This window comes from Solanum pennellii, chromosome 1, assembly GCF_001406875.1.
Source record: "Solanum pennellii chromosome 1, SPENNV200".
In the NCBI taxonomy this organism is placed as follows: Eukaryota; Viridiplantae; Streptophyta; class Magnoliopsida; order Solanales; family Solanaceae; genus Solanum; species Solanum pennellii.
Genome location: NC_028637.1, coordinates 97,360,439 through 97,386,253, shown reverse-complemented (window position 1 = coordinate 97,386,253; position 25,815 = coordinate 97,360,439). Strand labels below are relative to the sequence as shown.

The 25,815-nt window shown below is 35.5% G+C and overlaps 5 protein-coding genes across 6 annotated transcripts; 2 read left to right on the top strand and 3 right to left on the bottom strand.

The window, feature by feature from the left end:
• Window positions 1-6: 6 nt before the first annotated feature.
• On the top strand, window positions 7-3,549 carry LOC107008840 (E3 ubiquitin-protein ligase SINAT5). The gene is made up of 3 exons (XM_015208035.1): window positions 7-367; window positions 2,454-2,840; window positions 3,008-3,549. The coding sequence occupies exons 1-3, from the start codon at window positions 116-118 to the stop codon at window positions 3,368-3,370; spliced, it is 1,002 nt and encodes a 333-aa protein (XP_015063521.1). The 5' UTR covers window positions 7-115; the 3' UTR covers window positions 3,371-3,549.
• Window positions 3,550-3,890: 341 nt separating this feature from the next.
• Window positions 3,891-10,745, top strand: LOC107005467. The gene is made up of 6 exons (XM_015204068.2): window positions 3,891-6,552; window positions 6,863-7,491; window positions 8,066-8,275; window positions 8,972-9,189; window positions 9,335-9,398; window positions 10,115-10,745. Exons 1-5 carry the CDS (start codon window positions 3,987-3,989, stop codon window positions 9,375-9,377), a joined length of 3,666 nt encoding a protein of 1,221 aa, XP_015059554.1. The 5' UTR covers window positions 3,891-3,986; the 3' UTR covers window positions 9,378-9,398; window positions 10,115-10,745.
• Window positions 10,746-10,975: 230 nt separating this feature from the next.
• Window positions 10,976-12,085, bottom strand: LOC107005477. The gene has a single exon (XM_015204079.2). The coding sequence runs from the start codon at window positions 11,754-11,756 to the stop codon at window positions 11,154-11,156; it is 603 nt and encodes a 200-aa protein (XP_015059565.1). The 5' UTR covers window positions 11,757-12,085; the 3' UTR covers window positions 10,976-11,153.
• A 774-nt stretch (window positions 12,086-12,859) lies between these two features.
• On the bottom strand, window positions 12,860-16,205 carry LOC107006642 (phosphatidylinositol 4-kinase gamma 4-like). The gene is made up of 2 exons (XM_015205161.2): window positions 14,302-16,205; window positions 12,860-13,517 (listed from the first exon to the last, which is right to left on the bottom strand). Exons 1-2 carry the CDS (start codon window positions 15,637-15,639, stop codon window positions 13,140-13,142), a joined length of 1,716 nt encoding a protein of 571 aa, XP_015060647.1. The 5' UTR covers window positions 15,640-16,205; the 3' UTR covers window positions 12,860-13,139.
• A 2,026-nt stretch (window positions 16,206-18,231) lies between these two features.
• Window positions 18,232-22,010, bottom strand: LOC107008536. 2 transcript variants are annotated; one of them, XM_015207621.2, is made up of 3 exons: window positions 21,195-22,010; window positions 18,811-19,080; window positions 18,232-18,557 (listed from the first exon to the last, which is right to left on the bottom strand). In XM_015207621.2, exons 1-2 carry the CDS (start codon window positions 21,891-21,893, stop codon window positions 18,919-18,921), a joined length of 861 nt encoding a protein of 286 aa, XP_015063107.1. In that variant the 5' UTR covers window positions 21,894-22,010; the 3' UTR covers window positions 18,232-18,557; window positions 18,811-18,918. The 2 variants fall into 2 exon arrangements, with proteins under 2 accessions (XP_015063107.1, XP_015063108.1); XM_015207622.2 differs by lacking the exon at window positions 18,232-18,557 and adding an exon at window positions 18,565-18,800 and having other exon boundaries at window positions 19,044-19,080.
• Window positions 22,011-25,815: the final 3,805 nt, after the last annotated feature.

Below are 25,815 nucleotides of genomic sequence, written 5' to 3'. Positions count from 1 at the left end.
ACACCCCAACGAAAACCCCTCAATAATTCCACAAAATTTACTCAAAAAGAGGATTTGTTATCATCAGTTCTTGATTTTGATTGAATCAAGAATTGAATACATTTTTGTTGAATGAATGGAGTTTGATAGCATTGAATGTGTATCATCTTCTGATGGTATAGAGGAAGATGAGATTCCACAACTTCATCCACATATCATTCGTTCTCAGTTTTCGTCCTCAAAGACGACGACCCACAAGAACAACAACGGAAGCAGTATCTTGTGTGAAGGAAATAATGGGGGAATTGCAATTCATCCAGCGACTAGCGTTCATGAGCTTCTTGAATGCCCTGTTTGTACCAATTCTATGTACCCTCCAATCCATCAGGTTTGACCCTTTTCCCTCGAAAATGTTCTGTGGTTTTCATAAATTCGTTTACTTTTTTGATGAATTAAGAAGTCCTGGTAAGTTTTGTTTCGGATTTTGCAATTTTGGGTTTTCCCAATTCGTTCGATGGGTTTATTCTGGGCGAAGATTGAATTTTGTTGGGTCATTTGATGTTTCAAATTGTGCAATTCTAAATTCGGGGTCCGTTTGATGGTCTGATGTTTCAAATTTTGTTGGGTCGTTTGATGGTCTGATGCTCTTGGATTTTGATTTATATATTTTCTCTAATTTTTCCTTAAATAATTTCTGTAACTAAGGATACTTTTCAAACTATATATGTCAGGTAAATTTATGGTTATCAATGTCTTTATGGCATGAATGTTTTAGCAAGATCCGTTTCCTTAAGAAAATGTCCATTTTTTTTGTGACCATATCTTTTCTTCTATTTCTTTAAAATATTTCTTCTATTGGGTGGATAGGCTGAGAGTAGGGTGAGATGATGTAAATATGATAATTTGTTTGTGGTTAGTGAATGATTTAGATTTGGGAAGTTCCTTTCTAGTCTTAGGAGCTCGAGTCATTACAACGGGTTTTATGAGTTTGTTTGACATGGGATTCTTGTCCATTTAGAGTTAGCGAATAGTGGGAGAAGTCCACTGAGGTGGTTTAGGAAGAAGAGCATCAACCAATAATCTATAGAGAAGAGAGCATTCTTAGTGAGTCATCCTGCTGGTTTTTATCCCTGTTCCATGTATAATGTTTTCTACTATAGATTGTGTTTTTTATATGTTATTTTTACAGAATCTTGTCTATTTGTTTCTTCCTGGCTCCTGCTATGTAGGATCAACTTCAGTGGTTAATGACAGCAGTTGCATACTCACATTGCATACATATTAAGCAAGTAGGTCATAAGAAGACTTCTTTATGTCCTCAGAATAGGAAATCAGGGAACACCACTTACGTATTCTGTTAAGGTAGCTGGAGGGAGAAATTTAGGTTGCTGCATTGAGGAGGAGTGTTTGACTGTTTGCGGTTTCATGACTCAGAATGTGATGTGTGTAGCCTTGTTTTCTTTTTTAGTAAAGGCATCATTGATGCCTTTTACCTCTCCAATCGCTGGTTTAGCAGCTGGTATTTTATCTTCATATGGGTTGTGTTCAGTTAAAGCAAGTTTCAAAACTAATACGTTCCAGCAGCTTCCTGGATTTAACAGAAGTGCATGCACTAAAAAGTCCTAAATTCTTAATAGGGGTACAAATTCTCAGCTCTTTGATTGTAGTAGGCTTGTCAGCATCTAAGTATAGCTCATGGAGTCAGAGTGGGGAGTATAAGCCAAAGATTTAGAATCAAGGCCACCTTCAATATTTAAAAACGTCTGTGTTTGATAGTTTGATAGGCTATAGCATTTTTAGTGTTAATTTATGGTGACCTAGAGGTAGCCTCTTCTGAGGCATTAAATTCTGCCTATGTTCATCGGCAGAAATTCATCTTCGGTAGTTGGAATATGTTTTTGCACTTTTGAGTATTTATTTGTCCAGTGAGAGCAAGCTTAGCTTCTTCATATTGGTAGTCTTTTAGCATGCTGGAAGATTATTTGGATACTGGTAGAAAAGCATCATTATAATTCCTCTGGAATATGGCTAGTGAAGCAATGTACTTTTATATTATGTGGTCCGTTTATTAGTTGAACAGCAAAGTTTTTGGAAGTTGAAACTGATTATTGTTTTAAAAATATCCTTGTCCTTTATATATCGGGTAGCAATGAGTACGGTTTGAATCATATGGATCACTTTCTTATTTAAACAAGGTTTTTTTACAGTCTCTAGCAACTAATGCCTCCAAAGTGATGCATTAACTTCTTCTCTAATTTAAAGAAATTTATTGAATCCTAAAGTTAGTCCTTCAATTTTATGGAAATATAGAGACTACTTCACCAAACACCGATACTAAAATGAGTGTTACAACTAGTCAAGCCAAAGTGAATTTAGTTAATGATAACTGGGAGTCTAAAAAATCTTTATCAAATGTCCTTCAAGGATCACCTTTTGTCAGCATACTTAATCATATTCATGTGTTATTGCTGCAGTGTCATAATGGGCACACTATCTGTTCAACATGTAAAGCCAGGGTACACAACCGATGTCCCACTTGTAGACAGGAGCTTGGTGATATCAGATGTTTAGCATTGGAAAAGGTGGCTGAATCACTTGAGCTACCTTGTAAATTTGGGTCTCTTGGATGTCCTGAAATATTTCCTTATTACAGTAAGCTGAAACATGAGGCTGCCTGTAATTTTAGACCATACAACTGCCCGTATGCTGGGTCAGAGTGTGCAGCTGTTGGTGATATTCCTTATTTGGTTACTCATTTGAGGGATGATCACAAGGTGGACATGCACTCTGGATGCACTTTTAACCATCGCTATGTCAAATCTAATCCCCGAGAAGTGGAAAATGCTACGTGGATGTTAACAGTAAGTTGAATATCTTCTATTTATTTTAAAGTAAAAGTACGCTTTGTTTTTCAATTTAAATTTGCCCATAGGAGGATTCTGACTGAAAATTTCATGTATTTTGCTAATGTTTTTCCTTCTGGAACTGTTCCAAAGCTAGTTATACTAAACCAGATGACGTTTTCCAGGTTTTCAATTGTTTTGGTCAGTACTTTTGTCTCCATTTCGAAGCATTTCAGCTTGGAATGGCTCCCGTTTACATGGCGTTCCTCCGTTTTATGGGAGACGAGACAGATGCACAAAACTACACCTACAGCCTGGAAGTAGGGGGAAACGGAAGGAAGCTTATCTGGGAGGGTACACCCCGAAGCATAAGAGACAGTCATAGGAAAGTTAGGGATAGCCATGATGGTCTCGTTATCCAACGTAACATGGCCCTTTTCTTCTCCGGAGGAGACAGAAAGGAGCTCAAGCTAAGGGTCACTGGAAGAATATGGAAGGAACAACAGAATCCAGACGAAGGAGCATGCATACCAAATCTCTGTAGTTAAATGCTGCTTGCATTTTTATCTATTGGGTTTTGTTATTCTTGCCTGTCCTATGTTCTGTATTTTTGGCTTAATGGCACTGTTTCTTTCCTAATGTCATAAGTAAATTCAGATTCCCCATAATATGTATGAGAAAAAGCTTAAGTTGTTGTTATCCATCAATTAATAAGTTTTCTTGTCAACTTCAGTTGCCTTAATGATCTGAGTCATAGGCAACTTTTTATCTCAGTTGATGGATAAATACCACATTCATCTTTTAATTCATAACGAAAATATAAATTAAGAAATACTAGTACGTAATATATCAGTTGGGTGGAAAAAAAGACCCAATTTGTAAGACTCCTGTGTTTTTATTTTTATANCCACATTCATCTTTTAATTCATAACGAAAATATAAATTAAGAAATACTAGTACTTAATATATCAGTTGGGTGGAAAAAAAGACCCAATTTGTAAGACTCCTGTGTTTTTATTTTTATACAAAAATCAAATATTATCTGCATTTAGTTAAAGAATAAAATAAATAACAAAAAAAAAAAAAAAGTTTGTGAAAACTCGATGAGGCTTTTATCAGGGTTTAAGGTTCTCGTTTGTAGTACTCCTTTGTTCGAGTAATACTATGAGCTTGCTGACAATATCAAGCAGTTGTTCAATTCTCTACCCTCTTCAAATTTCTTCACCCAAATTCAGCATCTCAAAATGGAGAAAAAGAACCCCTTTAGCACGCAATTTCAAGATTTGCAGTCCCATCTCACCATTCTCCAACCCTTCAAGATTCCAAATTTCAGCTCAATTCGGCCGAAGAACCAAACGTCAGAACTATTTGAGGAAAAAGCGAACTCAGAAGCAACAGGTAATTGAAAACCCCATTACTCACAACCCAACTTCTGAAATTTTTCAATTTGAGTCTCAACATGGTGATGAAAAAAGTAAGAATCTTGTTTCTGATACTGGGGTGGTTAGTAATACTGAAGAATCAGTGAAAGAATTGAAAACGAAGGCTTTGGGGGAGTCTGTTTTGTGGAATAAATTGGAGAGCTGGGTTGAGCAGTATAAGAAAGATACAGAGTTTTGGGGTATTGGTACTGGTCCGATATTTACTGTTTTTCAAGATTCCGAGGGTAAGGTCAAAAGGGTAGTTGTAAGTGAGGATGAAATTTTGAAAAGAAGCAGAATTGATCCAACATTGTATCGAAATGCTACGATTGAGGAACATGAGGATGTAAAAGCAAAAATTTCACTTGCGGAGGTTTTAGCTAGGGAAATGGAAGGTGGCAAAAATTTGCTTCCTAAGAATAGTTCAGTGGCTAAATTTTTAGTTTCTGGAGAGATGTCCAATACTGTAGTATCTGGGGAGATGCCCAATACTGTCAATAGGCTCAGTACGCTTACTCTAAATCCAAATCTATCTAAAAAGTTGCCTAGAATTGGATTGGTGGTGTTTTGTGGTTTCTTTTTAATTTGGACGCTGAAGAAAATGTTCATCTCTGGAAATAATGGAGAAGAAGAGTACTCAAGTTTGGAGAAGGAAATGCTGAGGAGGAAAATGAAAGCTAGAAAGGAGAAGGAGAAGACCGTGAAAGGTGAGGTGGAAGTTATCCGGGGTACCATAGAGCCAGATAACATGTCTCTCGAAAGGCCTTGGCTCAATAAGCAAGAAATTATGAGCAGCATAAAGAAAGCAAGGGAAGTTGATGGTAAATTAGCACTAGCAGAGCAGTTTCAGAATCAGCAGTTTGAGAATGCTGAATTCTATGAAGAGATTGAGGAAATCCGAAAGATGGCGAGGCATGCACGAGAACAGGAAAAAGGAAATTCTCTTCAAGCTGATAATGGAGGAGAATCAGGAGATTATCCAGCCTCAACCGAACTCTTCAATGAAATGGTAGTTGCTGAACAGAATTTGTTTGAGGATATTAATGAGCAACATGATCTCAGTGGATTTGTTGGGCCAACAACTTCCTCTGACAATAATGGAGTCCATACCAGTTCATCTTCACTGGTGAATTATGAAGTTCAGACCTCCAACAGCAATTTAGAACCACCAGGTGATATCGCAAGTCCTATGGCAGATTCATGTGAGTCAAAGCATGACGTAATCTCCACTTATGGAACTGAAAAACCTATTATAACGTCTGGAAAATCAAGCAAGCCAAGTGAAATCTCTGTAACATCAAAATCAAAAATCATTCTGTCAGTTAAGGAAGCTAGGGAATACCTCTCGAAGAAAAATGAGAAACTGAAAACAAAGCAAGAAAGGACCTCTGAATGTGAACCAGAGGTGGAAAATATATCAATACCACTACTGGAAGAAGAGAGCATTGGTGATGTGAACCAGCTGTCTGATAAAGCAGGAAAAGAATTTGATCGGTTGCCTTTATGTGGAACATCTGATTTTGCTTATAAAGATTCTAGCTTCAAACAAGAAGAATTTCTTCCAACAAGCAACAGTGCTGTAGCTGCACTGAACAAAGGGAAGTGCTATCAAAGTCTGAGTTCAGATGATGATGAAAACAGCAGATATGAAGAGCTTAAATCACTTGATTTGTCATCACCTGAACAAGAAGCAACAGTTGGTGATTTAAGCTCACAACTTGGTGAGATCAAAATCTTTCAGCGGTCGATTCCACTTGAAACCTCAGATTTGACATCGTCTTCAAATCATTGTCAAGAGAACAATAAAGCATTTCCAGCCAATGACATTTCTGAACATGCTGATAAAGTAGCACCACCTACTGTAATACCTGAAACCCACTCTCATCAAGAAGATAACAGCAGAACTAAAGAGCTGGAACCATCACCAAATAATGGAAGCTGGTTGGAAAATAACTTCCATGAATTTGAACCAGTCATTAAGAAGATTCAAATGGGATTTAGGGATAATTACCGTGTGGCAAAGGAGAAATCTGACGAGGAGCTGAATCTGAAAACTCAGATGTTTCATCTTGAGACTAATGAGAATGTCACCGAGCTTGAGTGGATGAAAGATGAAAGACTTAATGAAATTGTTTTTAAAGTTAGAGAAAATGAGCTTGCTGGTAGAGAGCCATTTTATCAGATGGATGATGAAGATAAACTTGCCTTCTTCAGTGGCCTTGAGAAGAAAGTTGATCAAGAGAATAAACAACTACAGAATTTGCACGAGTGGCTCCACTCAAACATTGAAAACCTTGATTATGGAGCAGGTATTTAATTTTTCTTAATGCTCAAACTCCCTCATGGAAATCGAATAAATAAATCCTAATGTCATTGTACCTGGTGAACATTTTGAAAGATACAGCCCGACAATTAAGTTCTATTGTTCATCATATTTGTCTCTTTCTTATTTCTGAGCCGCCTTCAGGACCAAAATCTTGATTTTTTTTGGATTAATTTCATATTCCTTCTTGTTTGAGGGTTGCGGTAAGGTTATGGGTTAGTGGGTGGTCAGAGGAAAAAACAAATTTATTTTGAAATTTTAGGCTATGCTAAGAAAATTACTTTCTTTTGCTGTAGATGGCATCAGTTTATATGATCCACCCGAGAAAATTATACCTCGCTGGAAAGGTCCACCACTGGAAGGAAGTTCAGAGTTTCTCAATTACTTTCTAGAACAGCGCAAGGTAGTTGCAGAAAGCATAAAAAGTTCAAATCTCATAAAGAAAGAGAGACAAGACTTGCCATTAGGATTGCAAGAATCCCCATCGAGCAGTAAAATTGATTCAACTTCAGCTATATCTATTCAAGATGCAAGGACAAAAAATCCCAGGACCATCATTGAAAGTAGTGATGGTTCCATCAAGGCTGGCAAGAAATCTGGTAAAGAGTACTGGCAGCATACAAAGAAATGGTCCCGAGGGTTCTTGGAATCCTACAATGCAGAGACAGATCCGGAAATAAAATCTGTAATGAAGGATGTAGGAAAGGACTTGGACAAGTGGATTACAGAAAGAGAAATAAAGGAAGCTGCTGATCTGATGGACAACTTACCTGAGAAGGGAAAGAAATTAATCAAAGAGAAACTTGATAAGGTGAAAAGAGAAATGGAACTGTTTGGACCCCAGGCAGTAGTGAGCAAATATCGTGAATATGCTGATGAAAAGGAAGAGGACTACCTATGGTGGCTTGATCTACCCCGTGTATTGGTAATTATTACCTTTTTCATTTGTCATATTTCCTACTTAAAAACGAATTTGATCAATTGAGGGAAACACAATTAAGAAGAGCATGGCCTCATATGTGAGGCTTCTGTACTGCTAGGCATATAATTGTATGATTAAAATGAATATGATATCCTTCCTTCTACTGCAGATTTCCTAGTTCCTTTATTAATAGTGACACTCCTGCCAAAATATACCACTACTAATGCAGTAAGATAGAACCCGTGCAATCTAGAGGTAATTGGTGCACATATTGTCCAAAGGTTATTGGTGCAGTTTATTTTCTTGAGCCAGGGGTCTATAGAATACAGCCTCTCTACCACCTTTGGTAGGGGTAAGATCTGCTTACACACTACCCTCCACAGACCCCACTTGTGGGACTACACCGTGTATGTTGTTGGTTTTGTCCAAAGACTTATATTGGGGAACTTTTGGAGTTATTTCTGGAGCCTTTTATTGGCTTCCCAATGTTAAGGCCCTCTAAAGTCTAGTCTTATTTTGTATTTCCCAGTTACATCGTGATTTCTCAAACAATATCTGTTTCTGTTCTTGTTTGTAGTGTATTGAATTGTACACTGAGGAAGAAGGAGAGATGAAGGCAGGATTCTATTCACTAGAGATGGCTGCTGATCTGGAGTTGGATCCCAAGCAGTATCACGTAATTTCTTTTGAGAATGCTGGTGACTGTAAAAACCTTTGCTATATAATACAGGCTCATATGGAAATGCTCGGCAATGGGAATGCCTTTGTTGTGGCACGACCTCCTAAGGTAAATTTATTTATTTGTGGTGTAACGGCATTTCTTTGTTTAACTGGTCCTATCGTGTTCTTTACATAACGACAGTGCTTCCAGATCTAAAACAGTTGATAACATCGTTGGTGGAGAAATTACCAATGCATAAGAGGAGGGTTCGGGGATGAGTGGTGGGGGTGCTTATGTCTCTGTGTAATATTTTTCTGTGAGATCCTAAAGCTGTCAGAATGCATATTGATTAGCATGTGTAATACATTTTTGGAACATTTATGGATCTGTGTTTTTTCTTAAAACGATATCTCCTTCCGAATTTGGGATGTTATTTAGTTGGACAAAAGAAAGTAGGACTTCCTACTCTCCTGATAAATTTCCTAGAAATCTTGAAATTGTATAAATGTGCTGTCAAGTTCCCCAAATTTTATAGATGTGCTAAATCTTCCTGCTGTTCCGAGCTAGGTATGCCATTAGTGCTACTGTTTATTGTTTAAATCCTTCATATGCTAAATCAGATAGATTCGATTTCCTCTCTATTTCTTTATTCTCTTACTTCTCACTTTATGTAAAACTGAAATAGCTGGCGTATTGTCTCTGTTCTCTGCTTTATTTTTGCTTCTCTTAGTCTGTTACATTAAAGATCATAATACTGCTATCGACTATTTTTCATTGCTGAGGAAATTTTATTTTGTTATTTCATTATTGCCTATTGTGCAGGATGCTTATCGGGATGCCAAAACAAATGGTTTTAATGTGACAGTAATCAAGAAAGGGCAGTTGCAGCTCAATGTGGACCAGTCATTGGAAGAGGTGGAGGAAGCTATCACGGATATTGGGAGTAAGATATACCATGAAAAAATCATGCGTGAACGATCTTTGGATGTAACTACAGTAATGAAAGGTGTATTTGGTACTGGAAAACCTACCAAAAAGAGGTACACTGCAATCATACACCTGTTGCCAAATTTTAAAGCAGACAAATCTTTTCTAGTGAACTGTATAAAGCCAAATATTTATATGATGCCTAGTTTCTCCCACTACAAGAACTCTTCTTTTGATTATAACCTTCATGTTTTTCAGGAGGAGGTCACGGAAGAAGCTAAAAAAGCCCACTTCTAAATAGCTGTCATGTTGGTGTTTACAGGTACTACACTTTGTAGTTAGTTTTAGTTCTAGTTTATTGTGAACTGATGACGCTTTTAGAACAGTTCATAAGTACCTGCCAAACAGTCCAGTTTGCATTTTAATTATCCGCTGTGCTTATACATGGGTACTTGCTAGTTATCAAGGCGCAAAAACTCTTATCAACCCTTACCATAGACATAATAAAAACATATAAGCTGAAAGATTTAAACATGGCTTGCCCATCTTTTTTTTAGATCCACTCAAGTTAGGATTACAGTAGAAACTAAGAAGATCAATAAGGCCTTTGTTTGATATGCATTGAATTTCTGTTTGAATTTATCAGCAAGAAAATTTTGGTTAGAGTTCTTAACTTAATTTCTGTACCTCTCAATTTTCTTAACCCTTCACTTTCCTATGTCCTTTCTTGGAAAAACAAACGTTTCTTTTCCTTATAGTAATAGTTGTGGTTGTATCCCTCTAATTTTGAAATCACAGTGATCTTTCACAACTGTAAGCTTAATTCAGATAAGCTATCGAGACAAATTGTAAGTTGGTTTACCAGTAGATACTTTATTACAGAGAGTAAAATTCATGAAAACAATGAAAAGTTGTAAGTAAAACTATATTACCGTGTTGGCTTCTTCTTGTACGTCCCACGTGATATTTTCTAATTTTTTGAAAGCTTTAAGAATCATTGATTGAAAAACTGATGCGACGATTTGTTGTTGCTGAAAGAGGAACGTAATGGCAGACTGGCAGAGGCAGCCCCTGTTAATTGATTCTTCATTACTGAGCACGTGTTATGTACTTTGAGAAATTGAAAGGAGAGCTCAATATCGATCTTGGTTTTGTCCTTTTTATTGGACAATTTACTATGTTCCCTGAGGTTGAGCCGGTGCTTAGCCAAATGAGAGACTGTGAGGGGCATATTTTCAGCTGCTGGATAACTCCTCAACCTTAGACATGCTGGCTCTTATGGAAACTGTTCCCTAGTTTCTAGTAGGCAACAACAATTTGTCACGGACTTAAAGACTCATTCTAACACCATATACTTCATGTGGTGGAGCGTCACAATTAGCTCAGATGGTATTGTTCTTTGAATTGTGATGGACATTTTATAATCTGAGCCTGAAGCAACGAGTTGAGTCATGTACGTTATCATTTGCTTCTTTACCCATTAGAGATGAGTTCCATGATACATATGGAGTTGATTTAATTATAGAATGGAAATTTTTGTATTCATGATAGGTTTATTCTCTGTGCATCTCTAGGCATCTCCCTTATGTTGGATAGTTCATGTAATTATATCAAAAGTTAAAAGCGACTTCTGTCAAAATTATTAAAGAGTACAAAGTTGATTATTCTATATGCTGCCTTGATAATTTTCTGGAGCTAGTACTTGTTCTCTGTTTCTCAGAAACCTGTGATCATTCATTTAGAGAAACATCCTAAAGATGAGATTAAGAAAAAAACAGCCTCGCATTACGGGAGTTTGGTATGGGTTAGACTATTGTACACAGCCTTACCCGTATCACTGATTTCCAAGAATCATTCAATGATTGCAACTTGAGCACAATAACGATAAACTGACAAATCTGGAAATGGGCAAAAAGGAATCGTCTTTATGCTCACAAAAGAAAACATCTTGCAATTGGACAAATTCAATAATATGTTCATATACACATAATAAGCCAAAGCACAAAAACAATCTTCATCAATTTCTGCACTTCCCATTCACCTAATTCTACATACTGCAAATTGCCATTCTTCATCATCAGCAACGGACGCCTAAAACAGAGCCACTACTGACTTGAATCATCACTCCACATTTCACTCCACTGTCCACCCTATGTGTAAACACTTTCAATACCCTAACTCTCCCCACCAACTTCATCCTCGTTTCCACCTCCATTGTGGGTCCCCCCGCTTCAAAGCCGTTCACCGCCGTCGTCGGAATCATCCCGCCGGAGACATCAGCTTTCAGCTTGGCTGGAAGTGGGTAAGACTGAACATCAAATTTCGCCGACATATGCTGGGTCCTACCACCGTCGATCTTCCCGGCGGGAATAAAAACAAGACCCACCGGCTCCCCTGAGTAACTGAGCTGAAGCGAACTGTCATAGTGAGTAAACTCATCCCGATTTGGGTTTGTGACGGAGACGTACTGGAAGAAGGTGAAGTTAACAGTACCGTTGGTAACAGAGAAAGTAGGGAATCGAACTGCCTCAACGGCGATTTTGGGAGTTTTGGGTTTGAAGAGGAAGAAGTAAGCGACAACAATGCCTGCAATAAGAAAGATCAAGAAGACAGTGGCACAAATACATGAAGCAAAATTTGTTCGCCCGCTACTGGGTTTAGATCTGTAAGGATCATTCATGGCTAAAGATTCAATCTTTTTCACTCTATTATGAAACCCAGCTGGGAAAATATAGTGCCAAGAATGTAGAATAAGAAAGGGAGAGGATGTCAATAAAGTGCTGGGTTTAGCCTATCATTAGCAATAAAGAAAAAGGAGGAAACACTTCAGTGTCTACTGCTTGGTTAAATTGTCTGGATCTACTACAGTGATTTGTTCTGTCAAAATTAACAAAAGTGCTACTTACCCCTTTTGCTTTTCTTTCTTGTTAAGGAATAACTGTTTGTAACCAGCAAAGATTCATGTATACAAAGAAAAAAAATAATTTAACTCCTAAACTATAGATTTGTTTTTAAAATTTCCTTTAGTTTGATATTGTTGATACAATTTCGTATCATATTTATCCTTTTGTTTTCCAAAGAAGCAGACAAAATCCTCGTAAGCACTTTTTTTTTTGGGTATTGTAGGCTGACATAAATGGCAACACTTAGATGTTTGATGTCATAGTTGCATTAAATCTGATGTTTAATGGGGTGAAATGATTTTCGAAAAGAACAAATTGATGTCAGTTGATTGATATTAAGATGTATAAGTATCATTCCAATCAAAGATGTTTTGCTTTTCTCATTTGCGTTTTCTTGGAGGTTTAACAATTACTTAAGAGTTTTGAGTGAGAAATAAGGTTTGCATAATTAGGTTTGAAGTGAACTAGGCATCAAGTTAAGGTTTGCTAAAATAAGATTGCTGTCCCACTTCATACCAAACCCATCGTTTCAACAGGGTGAAACACTATGTTTATAATAAGTTGATAGATACGTGATATGTATTATTTGCAGAGACTTTTACTACTTAACAATAGTTAACTAATACTATGACCTATAATATTGTGAACCTCCACCTCAGAAAAGAACAGTTAACCTAGTTTTGTACAATAAAAGAGATCAGTTGAGATATGCACATTTCATTCTTGGAATTGTTCTTTCTTGATTAATTTGCCACCCAAAAGGCTTAAACTGGCCCATACATCTTCTGAGTCTCAGTTCCCCCCCTAACTTGGTTTAAACTTGAACTAAAAGAAATATATGCCTCAAGTTTAATGTCGATAACCTTGTCTCCTGCAAGCATTTTTATGAGTAAAAACAAATATCATAAATATTTATTTGAGGAAAAGGATATTGTTCCTTCAAGTTAATCCAGCATGAAAAGATGAGCAACAAACTTTACAGTATTTTGAGAATGGACACATGAGATAAAGAACTTGGTCACAACCTAGCTAGGGTTATTTCCAGTTTAACTGCGAAAGTGAATTGAAAAACAGGAAATTATCTTGAAGTTGAGCATGCAGACATAAGGTGTTTGCATACTCTCCTATGTACACCTATATACCAATTCTTCAGTGAATGATCAATAGGCAATCTCATCAAGGCAACGATCCATAACACGTGAGACAGTCTCAAGGAATGCATCTTCACTTGAGTCAGGGAGTACGGAGTCCAGGGCTTCTTGAACAATCTCCTCAATCACAGATTCTTTGTTCAAGGTTTCCCGGCACATGATGTTCCCTATGGTAAATGGTGTGAGGCCCCTCTCTACACCTTTTTTCAAAAGCATAGTAGAGATGCGGAGTGTGCGGGCACTTTCCAAAGGCATGTCCCACCCATAAAACTTCAACAAGGCAATGTCTTCTTCGGCATCAAGAGATTTTATGTACTCAATGGTTTCAGAGCTAAATGGCCGACGAGCTTGTGGCCAATACAGCCAATCAAAAGTGACATCTTCAAACTGCAATATCATAAAAGATAAAGCAACTTAAAAACCAAAGGATACCATAATTTTACCAAAGTCCTAACGTGTCTTCCTTCTATTGCCAATCTTGAATTAAAAAGAGAGACCGAGAGAGGTTATAAATAACTTAAAACAATCTTTAAAAATTCTACTAATTTTACAGGAGTTGTCTCTTTGCAGTATCATGGCAGAGAGCAATGAGAAATTTTGTTATTTGCACTTTGAAACTTCTTTTGAAAGAGCACACTATACTACTTCAAATGTGTTTATTACGTCTAGTGCAGCTCAGTGCACTTAATACCAGGTTTCCCAAAATGCAGGGTAAGAAAGAGGTGGTGGTCAGCCCCAGCATTTCACAGCCATCCATTGGCGAATACTGAACTTGACATGAAAATAATTTCCTTTTAATCCTTTGGTTTGTATTTTATCATCTAAAGGGCTTCTATCTAAGTAACTAAGAAATGCTGGGTAAAGTTCGATCCAGATTACATTGAATCTGAAGTTCTGAACGGACAGTAATACCCTAAAATCAGAAATTTGAGTCTTGATCATAATGAATGAAACTTAACATGCCTCTGAATTTCCATCACAGAGGGTACTTAAAATCATAAAAGACACTTGCTGTAAGGTTATGTCAGATCACAATACAAAATTGTAGAAGATGACTAACATCATGTTGTAAACTACTTTAACCAATATAAGTGAAGACATATCAGGAAATGCAGCAACCGACAATTCATATCATACGCCAAAGAAAAGAAAAAAGATAATGAAGACTTACACTCTCAGGCAAGCAGTAACCATGATCAATTGGAATGAGGACAACCTGTCCATCTTCACCTTTGCCCATTAATATATTCCCGGCATGCCTATCTGCATTCGCCATCCTCATATCAAGCACTGCAATCTTATGCACTTCCCCCACAGGAAAAGCACTAGGTCCCATATCCTCACAACTTCCGTTGTTGTCCATGAACTGTTGCAAGGACCCAATCTTAGGAGTGATACCGTCTGGGTGATTGAATCCACTATGTAAACACTTCACAATGGCAGTTGGTGGAACACCAGCAAAGCCCAGTGCCTCACCAGAAAATGAACGCCTACCATTTTTTGGATGATCCAAAAGGTAGGCAGCACACTCCCTTAGAGCACCTTCTCCAACTCTTGTTCCTTTCTTCAAGCCTTCGCCATCAACTGACAAAGGCAGCCCTCGCGGGTTATTCACAGCCATAGGCTCCTCGTCAATTGGTTTAAACACCGAAATCTTCTTACTCCCTGTAGCATCAAGCATAAAGTATGCTCCTCCTGTGCCTTCGGATGATCTAATAGGATAATGCCCTCTATCTAACCCTTCAAGTGTAGAACCAATCAAATCACTAATCACCAAAGGCACTTCAATCTTCGGGTTAACAATAATAGGTTCCAAAATACTAGCCCTATCAGGTGGCTCCCTAGGGACCAAAAGCTTATTATCTACTTCACTCCCACTCCTGTTCTCTGTTACCTTGTCATTCAGTTGTGGTGCCACAATAGACAACTCAAAATTCCTCTCCACTGGTCTAGCTCTAATTTTTGCAGATTTTCTCACAAACAAATGAATCACAGCATCATTGTTCTTGCAGATATCATGTATAAGCCTCTGATCCTCAAGTCTCTCACCATTGCAAAGCACTTCTTGTTCATCACTATCTACTAAAGCACCCTTCTTTTTAGCAATTTGACGCTTTACGTATCCAACATCCCTGCTCCTTTCCACATTAAAGGTGAACTCTTCACCAGAAGCAGTTTTCACATTGATAACCTGAAGATCTGATAACTTAAGGACCAAATGAAGAATATTTCCATCACCAACTCCATAATCCTTAATAAGGGAATTGCTTCGAGCCAATTCTCGTCCCCCACATACCAATTTTTGATTTTTCACAACAAACCCTTTACAGGTTTGAATCTGAAGCTTCACCGAGTCAATTGAATCGTATTCCAAAACCCTCATTGGTACCATTGACCCTGACATAGCCACGTAAATCAAAATAGATTCTTGGCTATGTAAAAAATGTGGAGGAATCACCATAGACTCCTTGCAAATAGGACTAATTGCAATCACTCCAGCTGAAGACATCTTTCACTAATCCAAAAAATCTCAAACCCTAAATTCCAAAAATCAAATCAAAGCTGAAACCCCTAAACAAAAATTAATAAAAGATAATTTACCGAGAATTTCACAAACCCATTTCTATATACAATCTGTGTTCCTCCTCACAGATCGAAACTGTACAGATCAAAAAAAAAAAAAGAAGAAGAAACCAAATTAAAACTTCCCAAAGCCCTAGAGATTCATAATTGGCCCATATATGAATTTTTACTAGTAATGGGCCATCGATGAGCAAAAGCTAGAAGCTTTGGGAAACGGGAAATTAGGGTTTCAGAAATTGGATTTGGGGCAAAAAAGAAAATAACTTAAATAGAGAAAATTTAAAGGCAGTGAGAACAACGAGTGGATCCTAAAGGGAGTAAACAAGAACCGAAGACGAAATGGATGATCGGAAGGTTTGTATATAGATAAGATGAAAACAGATCAACAATGAGGTTTTGAATGGTTCCGACTTCTGGCGAAATTTCCGGCAATTGAACGGTGAAAAAGTAAGGTGAAGAAATTTGGTAGTGTGAAGAAGATATGCGTTGTAGACGTGGGAATTATTATAGTGGAGCGTTGAATGAAGACTTTGACGTGGATTATTAACGCCGTTTACTCGTTTTTGGTTTGCGAAGCAAGTAATGACAATACGCCGTTAAGTGGGAACAAGTCACATCATTGATGACACAAATTACGAGAAAATGGTAACGTTGTTAAAGTACTGTATAGTGAAGGTAGGTTCCACGAAATTGGCCCATACAAGACTTTTCAACTATGCCACTTTGATAATCTCATTGGTTTTGATTAATTAGTGTAAATACTTTCCCATAATTAGATAATTTATAATGTAATTTAAGTAACTTTTTATAGAAAAATATTAACTAAAACATGATAATATGGTAATAACCATTTCTTATGTATATAGTGCGTGAAATTTTTGATTTTGAGGTCCCAACATTGAATGAGATGCGTCATGATTTGATATCACGTGAAATTAAATTTTGAATCAAATTTTCACTCTTAAACCTAGCTTAAAGGGAGGATTGTCCAAACGTTATAAAAAATTCACACATCGCATTAACCTGAGACTTTTGTCAATCTTTTAACATAGACTAATATAGATGACCACCCTCCAAACTTACTGAGTCATTCTGAATGACCACAATGTATATACCATAATGTAAATTGTACTTATAACTTACTGCCTCACAAAGGTCATGTATCATCGCATAAATTTTTTATTTTGTATCTTATTTAATTGATACTAGTTGTGTGAGATTTCTCTTATCAAACAAATTAGTTTATGGGACTCAAAAAGTGTGATCATCACGAGTAGCGCAACCATTTTTAGCTGTATTAATTAGTATTAGTACATCCTTTCACCAAATACAGTAAACATCTTCACACTTATAAGGTACATTCTAGACAGAAATTCATTAATGAAAAAAAAATTGTTTGTTAATAATTAACATTAGTGGTAATCCCACATTTAAGGAATTCAATTGTCAAACAAAACATTAGTTCAAAGGAGCATATTCCATATTGATGCTATATTTTACTTGACTGTTCAACTCTTGTGTGATGTTGCTGTTTGAACTTTCATAAAAGTCATAGCAAGAAAATTTGTAGCAGAATTTTTCTAACGTATCTTGTTGGTAATAGATACGTCCAATTCTGTTTTTTGAACTATTTAATACCCCATTATTCTCACTTTAATTAAAGACACAAAGCCACCTTATAAATGGCAGCTGACCAAAAAGTGATTACATCTTTATGACTCATTATACACATACTTTAATTTGAATTCATGGAAAAATAGAAAAGATATTAAGTTGAAGAAATTGGTAGTGGTACAAAAGTTCAAGTGCAAACTTTAGTTTTATTTGATGTAACAAGTCATTTACCAAGGTTTTAATTTTGTGTTTTTTCTTTTATTTTTTATTTCTATCACTTGCGATCTATATTCCTAAAAATTTTCATTAAAATCATAATTTTTTTTATAAAAGTCACAACTTTTCATCTTTTTATTTACGCCTTTTGAAAATAACCGTATCTAAGTCAGTCTGTGAGCACTTTGATGATTTAATGGAGTATCATTTGTATTCTTCCCATCTCTTCTTGGGTTATGATTTCTAAAATGAGTCAGTATACCACATTTTGCAGTTTATCAATCCACAGTAGCTATAAAAGTTACTGTAATTGGCTTCTGTGATAGGGTAAAATGCTTTTATACCATCCGTGTATATTATTTGAACTCAATATATATACACGATCAAGTTCACAAATAAGCTTATTAATCATATTTGTGATGTTTATAAAACTTTTAGTTTAAGGTGAATCCAACAACATTGATCTAATGTTGAAGTCAATTCAACAAGTGCCTGCCCTAAACATAGGCAATATTGACATGATTTGATATTCAACCAAACAAGAAAAATGATTTCACAAGCCTGTTCTTTTTCTAGCAACTCCAACCAATCAGTACAATGCAAGAGGTAACAATACGCAGGAAATGTCAAGAATGTACCAATTCAACAAGGAGGTGAAATGGCTGTTGTTTCTAAATGAAGGATTGAATTAGCCAAGAGATCCTTTATGTTTAATGTCGACATCACTGCAAATCACTCTTCTTCATCATGTACTTCAAAGTCAGATAGATACAGTTACAAAGAGGAATACAGATGAAAGCAAACTGAAAATAAAAACGTGAGTCTTGAAAGGCATGAATCACTCTGATTCCGTGGAGTGTGCCATAATACTCTCTCCACAATGATAAAGTTTTCTAACCTGAGAAAATCAAGTACTATGCAATAGACAAAATCAATAGCAGATCACTAAATCCTAAAGGCTTGAGTATACACTAGAGTACAAATTCAGAAGGCTAACAAATTAAATTGGCTGCANATGGCTGCAGAATATTTTCTCCTTTTACTTGGGAATGAACCATAGGCATCAACTGTTCACACAAAAAGCGAGTACTTCTTGTACAGTTGTAATGGCAAGTATACCTGCTGAAGCTGATCAGATTGCAATTAAATAACCCTGGCTACACATCCAAGCAACCATAATACCAAGCAAAGCCCCAGCAAAAACCTGTAATGGGGTGTGGCCAAGAAGTTCTTTTAGCTTTCTTTGACTGATGGGATNTTGGCTGCAGAATATTTTATCCTTTTACTTGGGAATGAACCATAGGCATCAACTGTTCACACAAAAAGTGACTGCTTCTTGTACAGTTGTAATGGCAAGTATAACTGCTGAAGCTGATCAGATTGCAATTAAATAACCCTGGCTACACATCCAAGCAACCATAATACCAAGCAAAGCTCCAGCAAAAACCTGTAATGGGGTGTGGCCAAGAAGTTCTTTTAGCTTTCTTTGACTGATGGGATGCCCTTGGAATAAGTCCTCAACGATCAGATTGAGAACCTGAGATGACAGAATAAGATTTGATTAATCAGAACGCTATCCATCACACAAAATGCAAGTCTCCACGGCAGTGTCGTGAAAAGGATATAATCAACACAAAGAGATTTATTTACTGTTCTTTTAAAGGGATGTAGGCAATTTTTTGTGATTGGTGAGAACATATACACACGACTTTAGCAATGGAGAAGTACTTTCTATGTTTTCTGGAAGAAAGGGTTCTCCGTAGATAGTGCATGGGGTGAAAATACGAGGAACAGAGGATTAGATTCCAGCAGTAGAATGTCACAAAGCACGAGACTCCTCAGAGTTTCACTTGGTGTTAATTTTCTTCCAGAATGTTCATTACTCTGAAAAATACACGCAAAAGGATTGTTGACCAAAAGCTCATTTAAAGAAACGTAATCTATTATTTTGCAAACTTATGTAACCATATGAAGTCTATCAAGGCACTTTTCAGCTTCTAAAAAGTGCTAAACGTAGCATTCTAGGTGAAGCTAACCCTTTCTACAGCTAGCCTCAAAACAATTTATGTTTTACTGATTCCCCTTGTAACAACAGTATGGAGGAAACCACATGGGACATGCGAGTAATTTGGAAGTAAAATCAACTCTAATATCTACTCCTGAGACAAGCAGAAGCAATGAGAAATTATGCATAGTCGCTGGTGATCCGACTTGAGAGATTTTGTGTCGTTGATAGGTAAATCTAAACATCAACCATATAAACTTGAGACCGGATAGATCACGGGTCATTTAGAGCCAGATAAGATAAATGGTGCTGATCCTAAAATAAGAGTAAGATTTCAGGACACTATCATTACTCTCTTATAAAACAAAACAATTGAGCAATGTGAGCAAAAGTGGGTCATTATGGAAGTCCTCAAGTCCAACAGCTGGAATTGACTAGAATTACTACTGATATTATTAACAGTCAGGGGCTAATGGCCCTAGAAAGTGTTGTAGAAGACATTTGCACCCACGAAGTTGCTTATTTTGGTTGGGTTGCTGCAAAGAATGCTTGTTTGACCCATGTATGTAGTAAAAAAGAAAAGGGAGGGGGGAGGATGTTATATTATGGAGTAGATGTATTCCATAAAAAGGATCAGCAGAATCTACAAATCATCTACTACTGCACTGTAAATGTAGATGGCAGATTTGGACTTTGTTCTTCAATGTTTTCAATATCCATTGGCTCATGCCAGGAGATGTGAAGAGTCTACACCAATGCTGGAAAGATCTGAAGACTGGTAGCAGGCTCAAGAAGATTTGGAGGACAGTTAATTTGCGCATTATGTGACTAGTTGGCTTTAAAGAAACAGAAGATGTTCTCGAGGGAAAAAAACAACATTTAGCTTTCATTAAAAGTAGATGTATACAAAATTTATATATGTGAACTAAGATAGTAGACTCGAACCAATTTGTTGAGATCCTGGATTCCTCAAGGCTAATGTTGAGCTAGAGTTTTTACTCTTTCTGTTGTATGTTGGTGGTACCTCCTTGTTACTGGCCTTAATAAAACTACCTTATTTCATCCAAATAAAAAAATAAAATCATGTGGTCAGGGGTTTTCCAGCAAGAGTACAGACTCAAAAGTCAGCGGCTTCAGAGTTTTTGAGGTATTAATAAGTAATTCTAGGATTCAAGAGAATAAAAATGTGTAGCTTTCTGCTTTGTCAGATTTTTCGGCTCTTCGTATTTAAGTTCATGCCTAAATATTATATAAATGACTTAGGGGCACTTATAACATTATTTCATATTCTTAGCTATAAGCAAACAATTATCTTCTACCATAGTCATCCAGCAGAGTTATGATTGGGACTTAGTCAATTTACAACCTAAAGAATTCAGGTACCAGAAACCACTTTCATGTTTTCCATTATTAATAGCCTGAACAAGTATGTAGGGACTTTAACAACTAATCAATGATGTAGCACTTGTAAGTAAAACCGCATTGTTTCAAGATCTTTCTTGATAAAAGTTGCACCTTTACCATTCTTGTTATCCTGTACCAGCCTACCATATCTCCCAATTAATGCACTCACAAGAGCTTAAACATAAAGATTAACCACAGCCGCAAAAAGAATACAGAAGACAATATGATAAGCACTTAATTACCTCTGCTTGCATCCCGGCATGCCGTCTAACTCCAATAGCATCATACATCACAATTAAAGTAAATCCCAAACAAACGGGAAACAATGAATCAGCAACTCCATGACAAATAGCAACTGAGGTAGTCAATGCCGTGCACAAGGCTGAATGGGAAGAAGGCATTCCTCCAGAAGCAAACATAATCCTAAAATCCCACTTCCTCTCCACACAGAAATTCAAAAAGACCTTCATTGACTGTGCCATAAACCAAGCTATAAACCCCGAAACAAACGTTGGGTTAGCAGCTAATGTAGCTACAATTGGACTTATCTTCACTTTAGCTGTTGCAGTTATACTCAAAAGAGCCATCCCAAAACTTCCATTTTGCAACAAATCCCCTCTAAGCTCCTCAGGAACATTCTCAGTGCCACTACAACCTTTAAAAACAGAGCCCCATCTATTCTTTTCTGCAAAGTTTTTAACTTTCTTGAAAATTGGAAGTAGAAGCGAAAAGGGTTTTAAGTATGAGCTGTGATTTTGCCATTCTGAATTGGGGTTTTGAGGATTCAAGTATGAAACAGTAACTGAAGACGTTTTCAATTTGTTAGGTCTTTTGAATCTGAAAAAACAAAAAGAAGAAAGATTGAAAGAAGTGATGTTAGAGTTAAGAGTTTTAGAAGAAGCCAGAGCTGTATATGGGGAATTTATTAAGAGAGAATCCATGGAAAAACACCGGATAATGGGAGTTCAAGTTGAGGCAGCATTGATACACAGGTTGTGGCAATTTCGAGAGGCTTTTGTGGAGTATCGATTGGTTATTTAGATGCTTCACTTGTGAGTGCTGGCACGTGAGGTGGTAATTGAAACTTAGCTTACGGCCAAATTTCATAATTTTAGAGAGAATAAATACTTATTTCTAAGAATATGCTTTCCTCTTACGACATTGGTGGTATCCCTATTTTACCAAAATACTACTACTACTACTACATTTAATTTTTTTTTATAGTTTTTTTGCTATTTAATATGAATATGGAAAATTAATTTCTTACTTTCTAAGTCGACTAGAAACAAATTTTATAAAAGAGGGGATAGGTTTAAGTCCTGTGCAACGTTTGTATAACATATCATATTTATTTATTTATTAAATTATGATTAATAATTAAAATAGATGATAAGTATATTTAGTAACAAATAAGTTATAGAGTGAGTTTGAATTGTCTTAAAAGTTGATTAAACATATTTTTAATTGTGTTTCTTATTTTTGAAACATGTTTTACAAATATAAAAAAATACTTAAAATAAATAAAAAAGAATGACTTCATATAAATTTAGAAGTTTTGACAATGTCAAAAATGACTTAAAATAGATTTAAAGTAACTTAAAATAAGTCAAAAGATAAAAAGTAAGAGTTTTGACTTAAAAGTCATTTTTATTTAACTTTTTTTTATTTTTAACTTAAAAATTATTTAATATTTTGAAATATAAAAGAAATAATAAGTATTTCGTAAAATTAATGCAAATCAATAAATTATTGATGACTTGTCATTTGTTCATATGTTTAATTTATTTTTTTAAAAAAATATTTTTGACTTAAAATCTATTTTTATTTTTTTAAAAGACAATCAAAATGAGTTCATAAGACTCTTATCAAAAAAAGAGAAGTTATTATCCTTTTGAATTCTTTTGTACTACACTAATTGCACCGGTCATGCAAATAATTAAAAAAATTTACTTTGTTATAAATTTATTGAATGAGTGGATAGTCCATAAAATAAGTACATGAATAACTATCCATATTCACTAGGTTTCATGAACCTTTTTGGATAAGAATATATCTATTTATTATGATACTTAATATGGTGATTTTTGGAGTGATTTCTCAACCTATAAATAGGGTTGTTCATTCACTATTGTATGATATACATATGAGACTTACACATACTTGAATAAGAAGAAAATTCTTCTTCTTCTATCTACTTCTCTTGTCTTCTTCTCTTTATGATTATATTCTTATGAGCTTGATTTTACAACACGTTATCAGCACGAATATGCTCTAAAAGTTGTAGCACTTCGCAAAAGTATTGTAGTTGAAACACTTGTGAGCAGGAACAGATTCTATTTATTTCTTCTTGTTACACATTTGTATTTTCAAAAGTTCCTCTTATACTAATAATTAATTTTAGTATATATGTGTTGTATGAAAAGGTAGATTATATTGGTTTGTTTTACTTTAACAATTTTATACATTGGTTTATGATTATATTAACAGTTTTTCGTCTCAGAAAAGAATTGAAGGATAAAGAAGTATATGATATTAATTTTCTTAGTGTTAATTATGAGGAACTTATTAATATTTATAATTACTAAAGGGTAAGACGATGGATTCAAGTCTCATCGCACCAAAAGGGTAAGACATCAGGTCAAGTCCAGACACATAATGAAAAATATTTGAGGATAAGACGATAGATTCAAGTTCTATCGCACCAAAGGGGTAAGACTTCAATTTGAGTTTTGATGCACCATGATGATAAAGATTGAGTTCAAGTCCCATAAAATTTGACCTAACACGCCTTATATGGATAAGACATTGAGTTTGAGTCAATGCACCATAGTGATGATATAATGATGACTAAGACTTTGATGAAAAGCCTTGAAATTCGTCCTATTGAATTTGCTCCATTCTTGAAAAGAATGTGATAGCAACATGTGATAACTTTGAAATTCGCCTGTTGACTTGCTCCATTCAATCATATGAATGTGGTAGCAGTGAATAATTAGTCTGAAAGATGACGAATAATTAATGATGTGAATAAGGGTGTGGATGGACGGAATTATAATAATCATCATTGTCGTAATTATTAAAGGAAGAATACTATGGATTCTTCAAATAGTCTTTCAAAATGTGAAGGCAATTTTTATTATTAAAATGGTATGAAAGGTCATTGGACTTGTGAATATTGTCAACCCAATAATTTGACAAGTTTTATAAATCCTCCATCAAAATAAAAGAATATAAAGTGGTAGTGTACTTTATTTTTCAAAGTGATGTTGAGGTGGATCATGTAAATATGTCAAATATAAAGGTATGACATGTATAAATGGTTATCTTCAACTCTTAAAGAGATTGTGACTTGTAATAAGCATGTGAATGTTTGCCTATTCTTGAAAGTGAATATGAAAAAATGTGAAGAAAAAATATGAATAAGAATATATTCATGTATGGTTGCATATATGTCACTACTCACCTCTACGGGAGGTTTAAGAGAAATAAATAAATTTTATTTGACATGAATGGTCAATGGTCGTGTGCGTTTATACGTCATGAATATTATGGTATGTTTGTTATGAACTACCAAAAGGCAAAAGAAAAAAATAGTTCTTGCCTATGAGGGTTGTGGTCATTATTGTGTGAGAATACAAATTTGTCATTGGTTGTGTACATATGGTAAACAACAAAGTAAAGCAAGAAACATGTCTTGCTCGTAATAATTTTGACCATGACAATAATAATATAATTTCTCCTCGAGGAGATGTTCACCGTATGATGGTGTCATAGAATATGTGATTGTAAATAAAATTATTGCAAGCTCTATTGAGTTTTATCATTACGAGAGGAATAATATTAGGGTTGTAATAAGTCACAAAAGAAACTTTTAAGTTTCGGATGAAATGAAAAGAAATATTGAGACTATAAAATTATGAAAAGATTTAATATCTTTAAATTTCTACAACCGAAGCAGGTTATAAATATTTATGTAAAAGATTATCCATTTTTTTCTTTTGTTTGTTGCATACAAACGTGGGCATGCTGATGGAATCACGTGCAAAAGTAAATTATAAGTGTACTGAAATAAAGATCAGTTGGCATAACCGGTTGACCATTATGATTTAAATGTGATGCAAATGTAATTGATAACTCATGTGGATTATATGATGAAGAAATAAAAGATTCTTCAAGAATTCTCTTGTGTTGCTTGTTCTCTTGATAAAATGATCATTGTATTAGCTAAAGTCGGGATTACAATTCCGTGAAGTATTTGAAACATATAAAAATGTGAATATGGGTTCATTCACCTGCCATGTGGATCATTTGCAACTATATGATAGATGCATTCATGCGATGATCACATGTGCTTTGGTGTCAACTTACAAATTGGTGTTTGTAAGGTTGTTTGCTCAATTGTTAAATTAAGAGCACAGTTCCAACAATGAAATTATATTGATGATCCTGGTTGGTTTAGCAGAAATTGTATGCCTCAAATTATAGCTAAACCATAGGTATGAGAACAAAACTCCCAAATAAAAGTTGGTATGTGATAATTTTATGAACATGTAGCAACACATGTATGCATCAACCTAACAAGTTTTCCCATTGAAATTGGTTCAGAGTTAGAAACCAAATAATTTTCATCTAAAATGTTGAATGTGCGGTTATAATTTTAATTGCTTCACCACGCACAATGATGAATCCCCAAATAAGGTTGGAGTGAATGAATAAGTGTATCTCTGAGATTTCGGACATAGATTAAAGAAATACTTATGTATTATCCCTTTAAAAAAAGACGTGCTAAAAGCTAGTGATTTGCTCTCTATTTGAGGGAGGACTATTTATTTAAATCTTTATATTATATTATAGATTTTTTCT

Coding starts and splice junctions, on each gene's coding strand:
- LOC107008840 (XM_015208035.1), top strand. CDS start 116: ATGGAGTTTGATAGCATTGAATGTGTATCATCTTCTGATGGTATAGAG. Junction 368..2,453: donor TGTACCCTCCAATCCATCAG/GTTTGACCCTTT, acceptor TTATTGCTGCAG/TGTCATAATGGGCACACTAT. Junction 2,841..3,007: donor ATGCTACGTGGATGTTAACA/GTAAGTTGAATA, acceptor GACGTTTTCCAG/GTTTTCAATTGTTTTGGTCA.
- LOC107005467 (XM_015204068.2), top strand. CDS start 3,987: ATGAGCTTGCTGACAATATCAAGCAGTTGTTCAATTCTCTACCCTCTT. Junction 8,276..8,971: donor TTGTGGCACGACCTCCTAAG/GTAAATTTATTT, acceptor CCTATTGTGCAG/GATGCTTATCGGGATGCCAA. Junction 9,190..9,334: donor GGAAAACCTACCAAAAAGAG/GTACACTGCAAT, acceptor CATGTTTTTCAG/GAGGAGGTCACGGAAGAAGC.
- LOC107005477 (XM_015204079.2), bottom strand. CDS start 11,756: ATGAATGATCCTTACAGATCTAAACCCAGTAGCGGGCGAACAAATTTT.
- LOC107006642 (XM_015205161.2), bottom strand. CDS start 15,639: ATGTCTTCAGCTGGAGTGATTGCAATTAGTCCTATTTGCAAGGAGTCT. Junction 13,518..14,301: donor GTTACTGCTTGCCTGAGAGT/GTAAGTCTTCAT, acceptor ATGATATTGCAG/TTTGAAGATGTCACTTTTGA.
- LOC107008536 (XM_015207621.2), bottom strand. CDS start 21,893: ATGGATTCTCTCTTAATAAATTCCCCATATACAGCTCTGGCTTCTTCT. Junction 19,081..21,194: donor ATGCCGGGATGCAAGCAGAG/GTAATTAAGTGC, acceptor CTGTCATCTCAG/GTTCTCAATCTGATCGTTGA.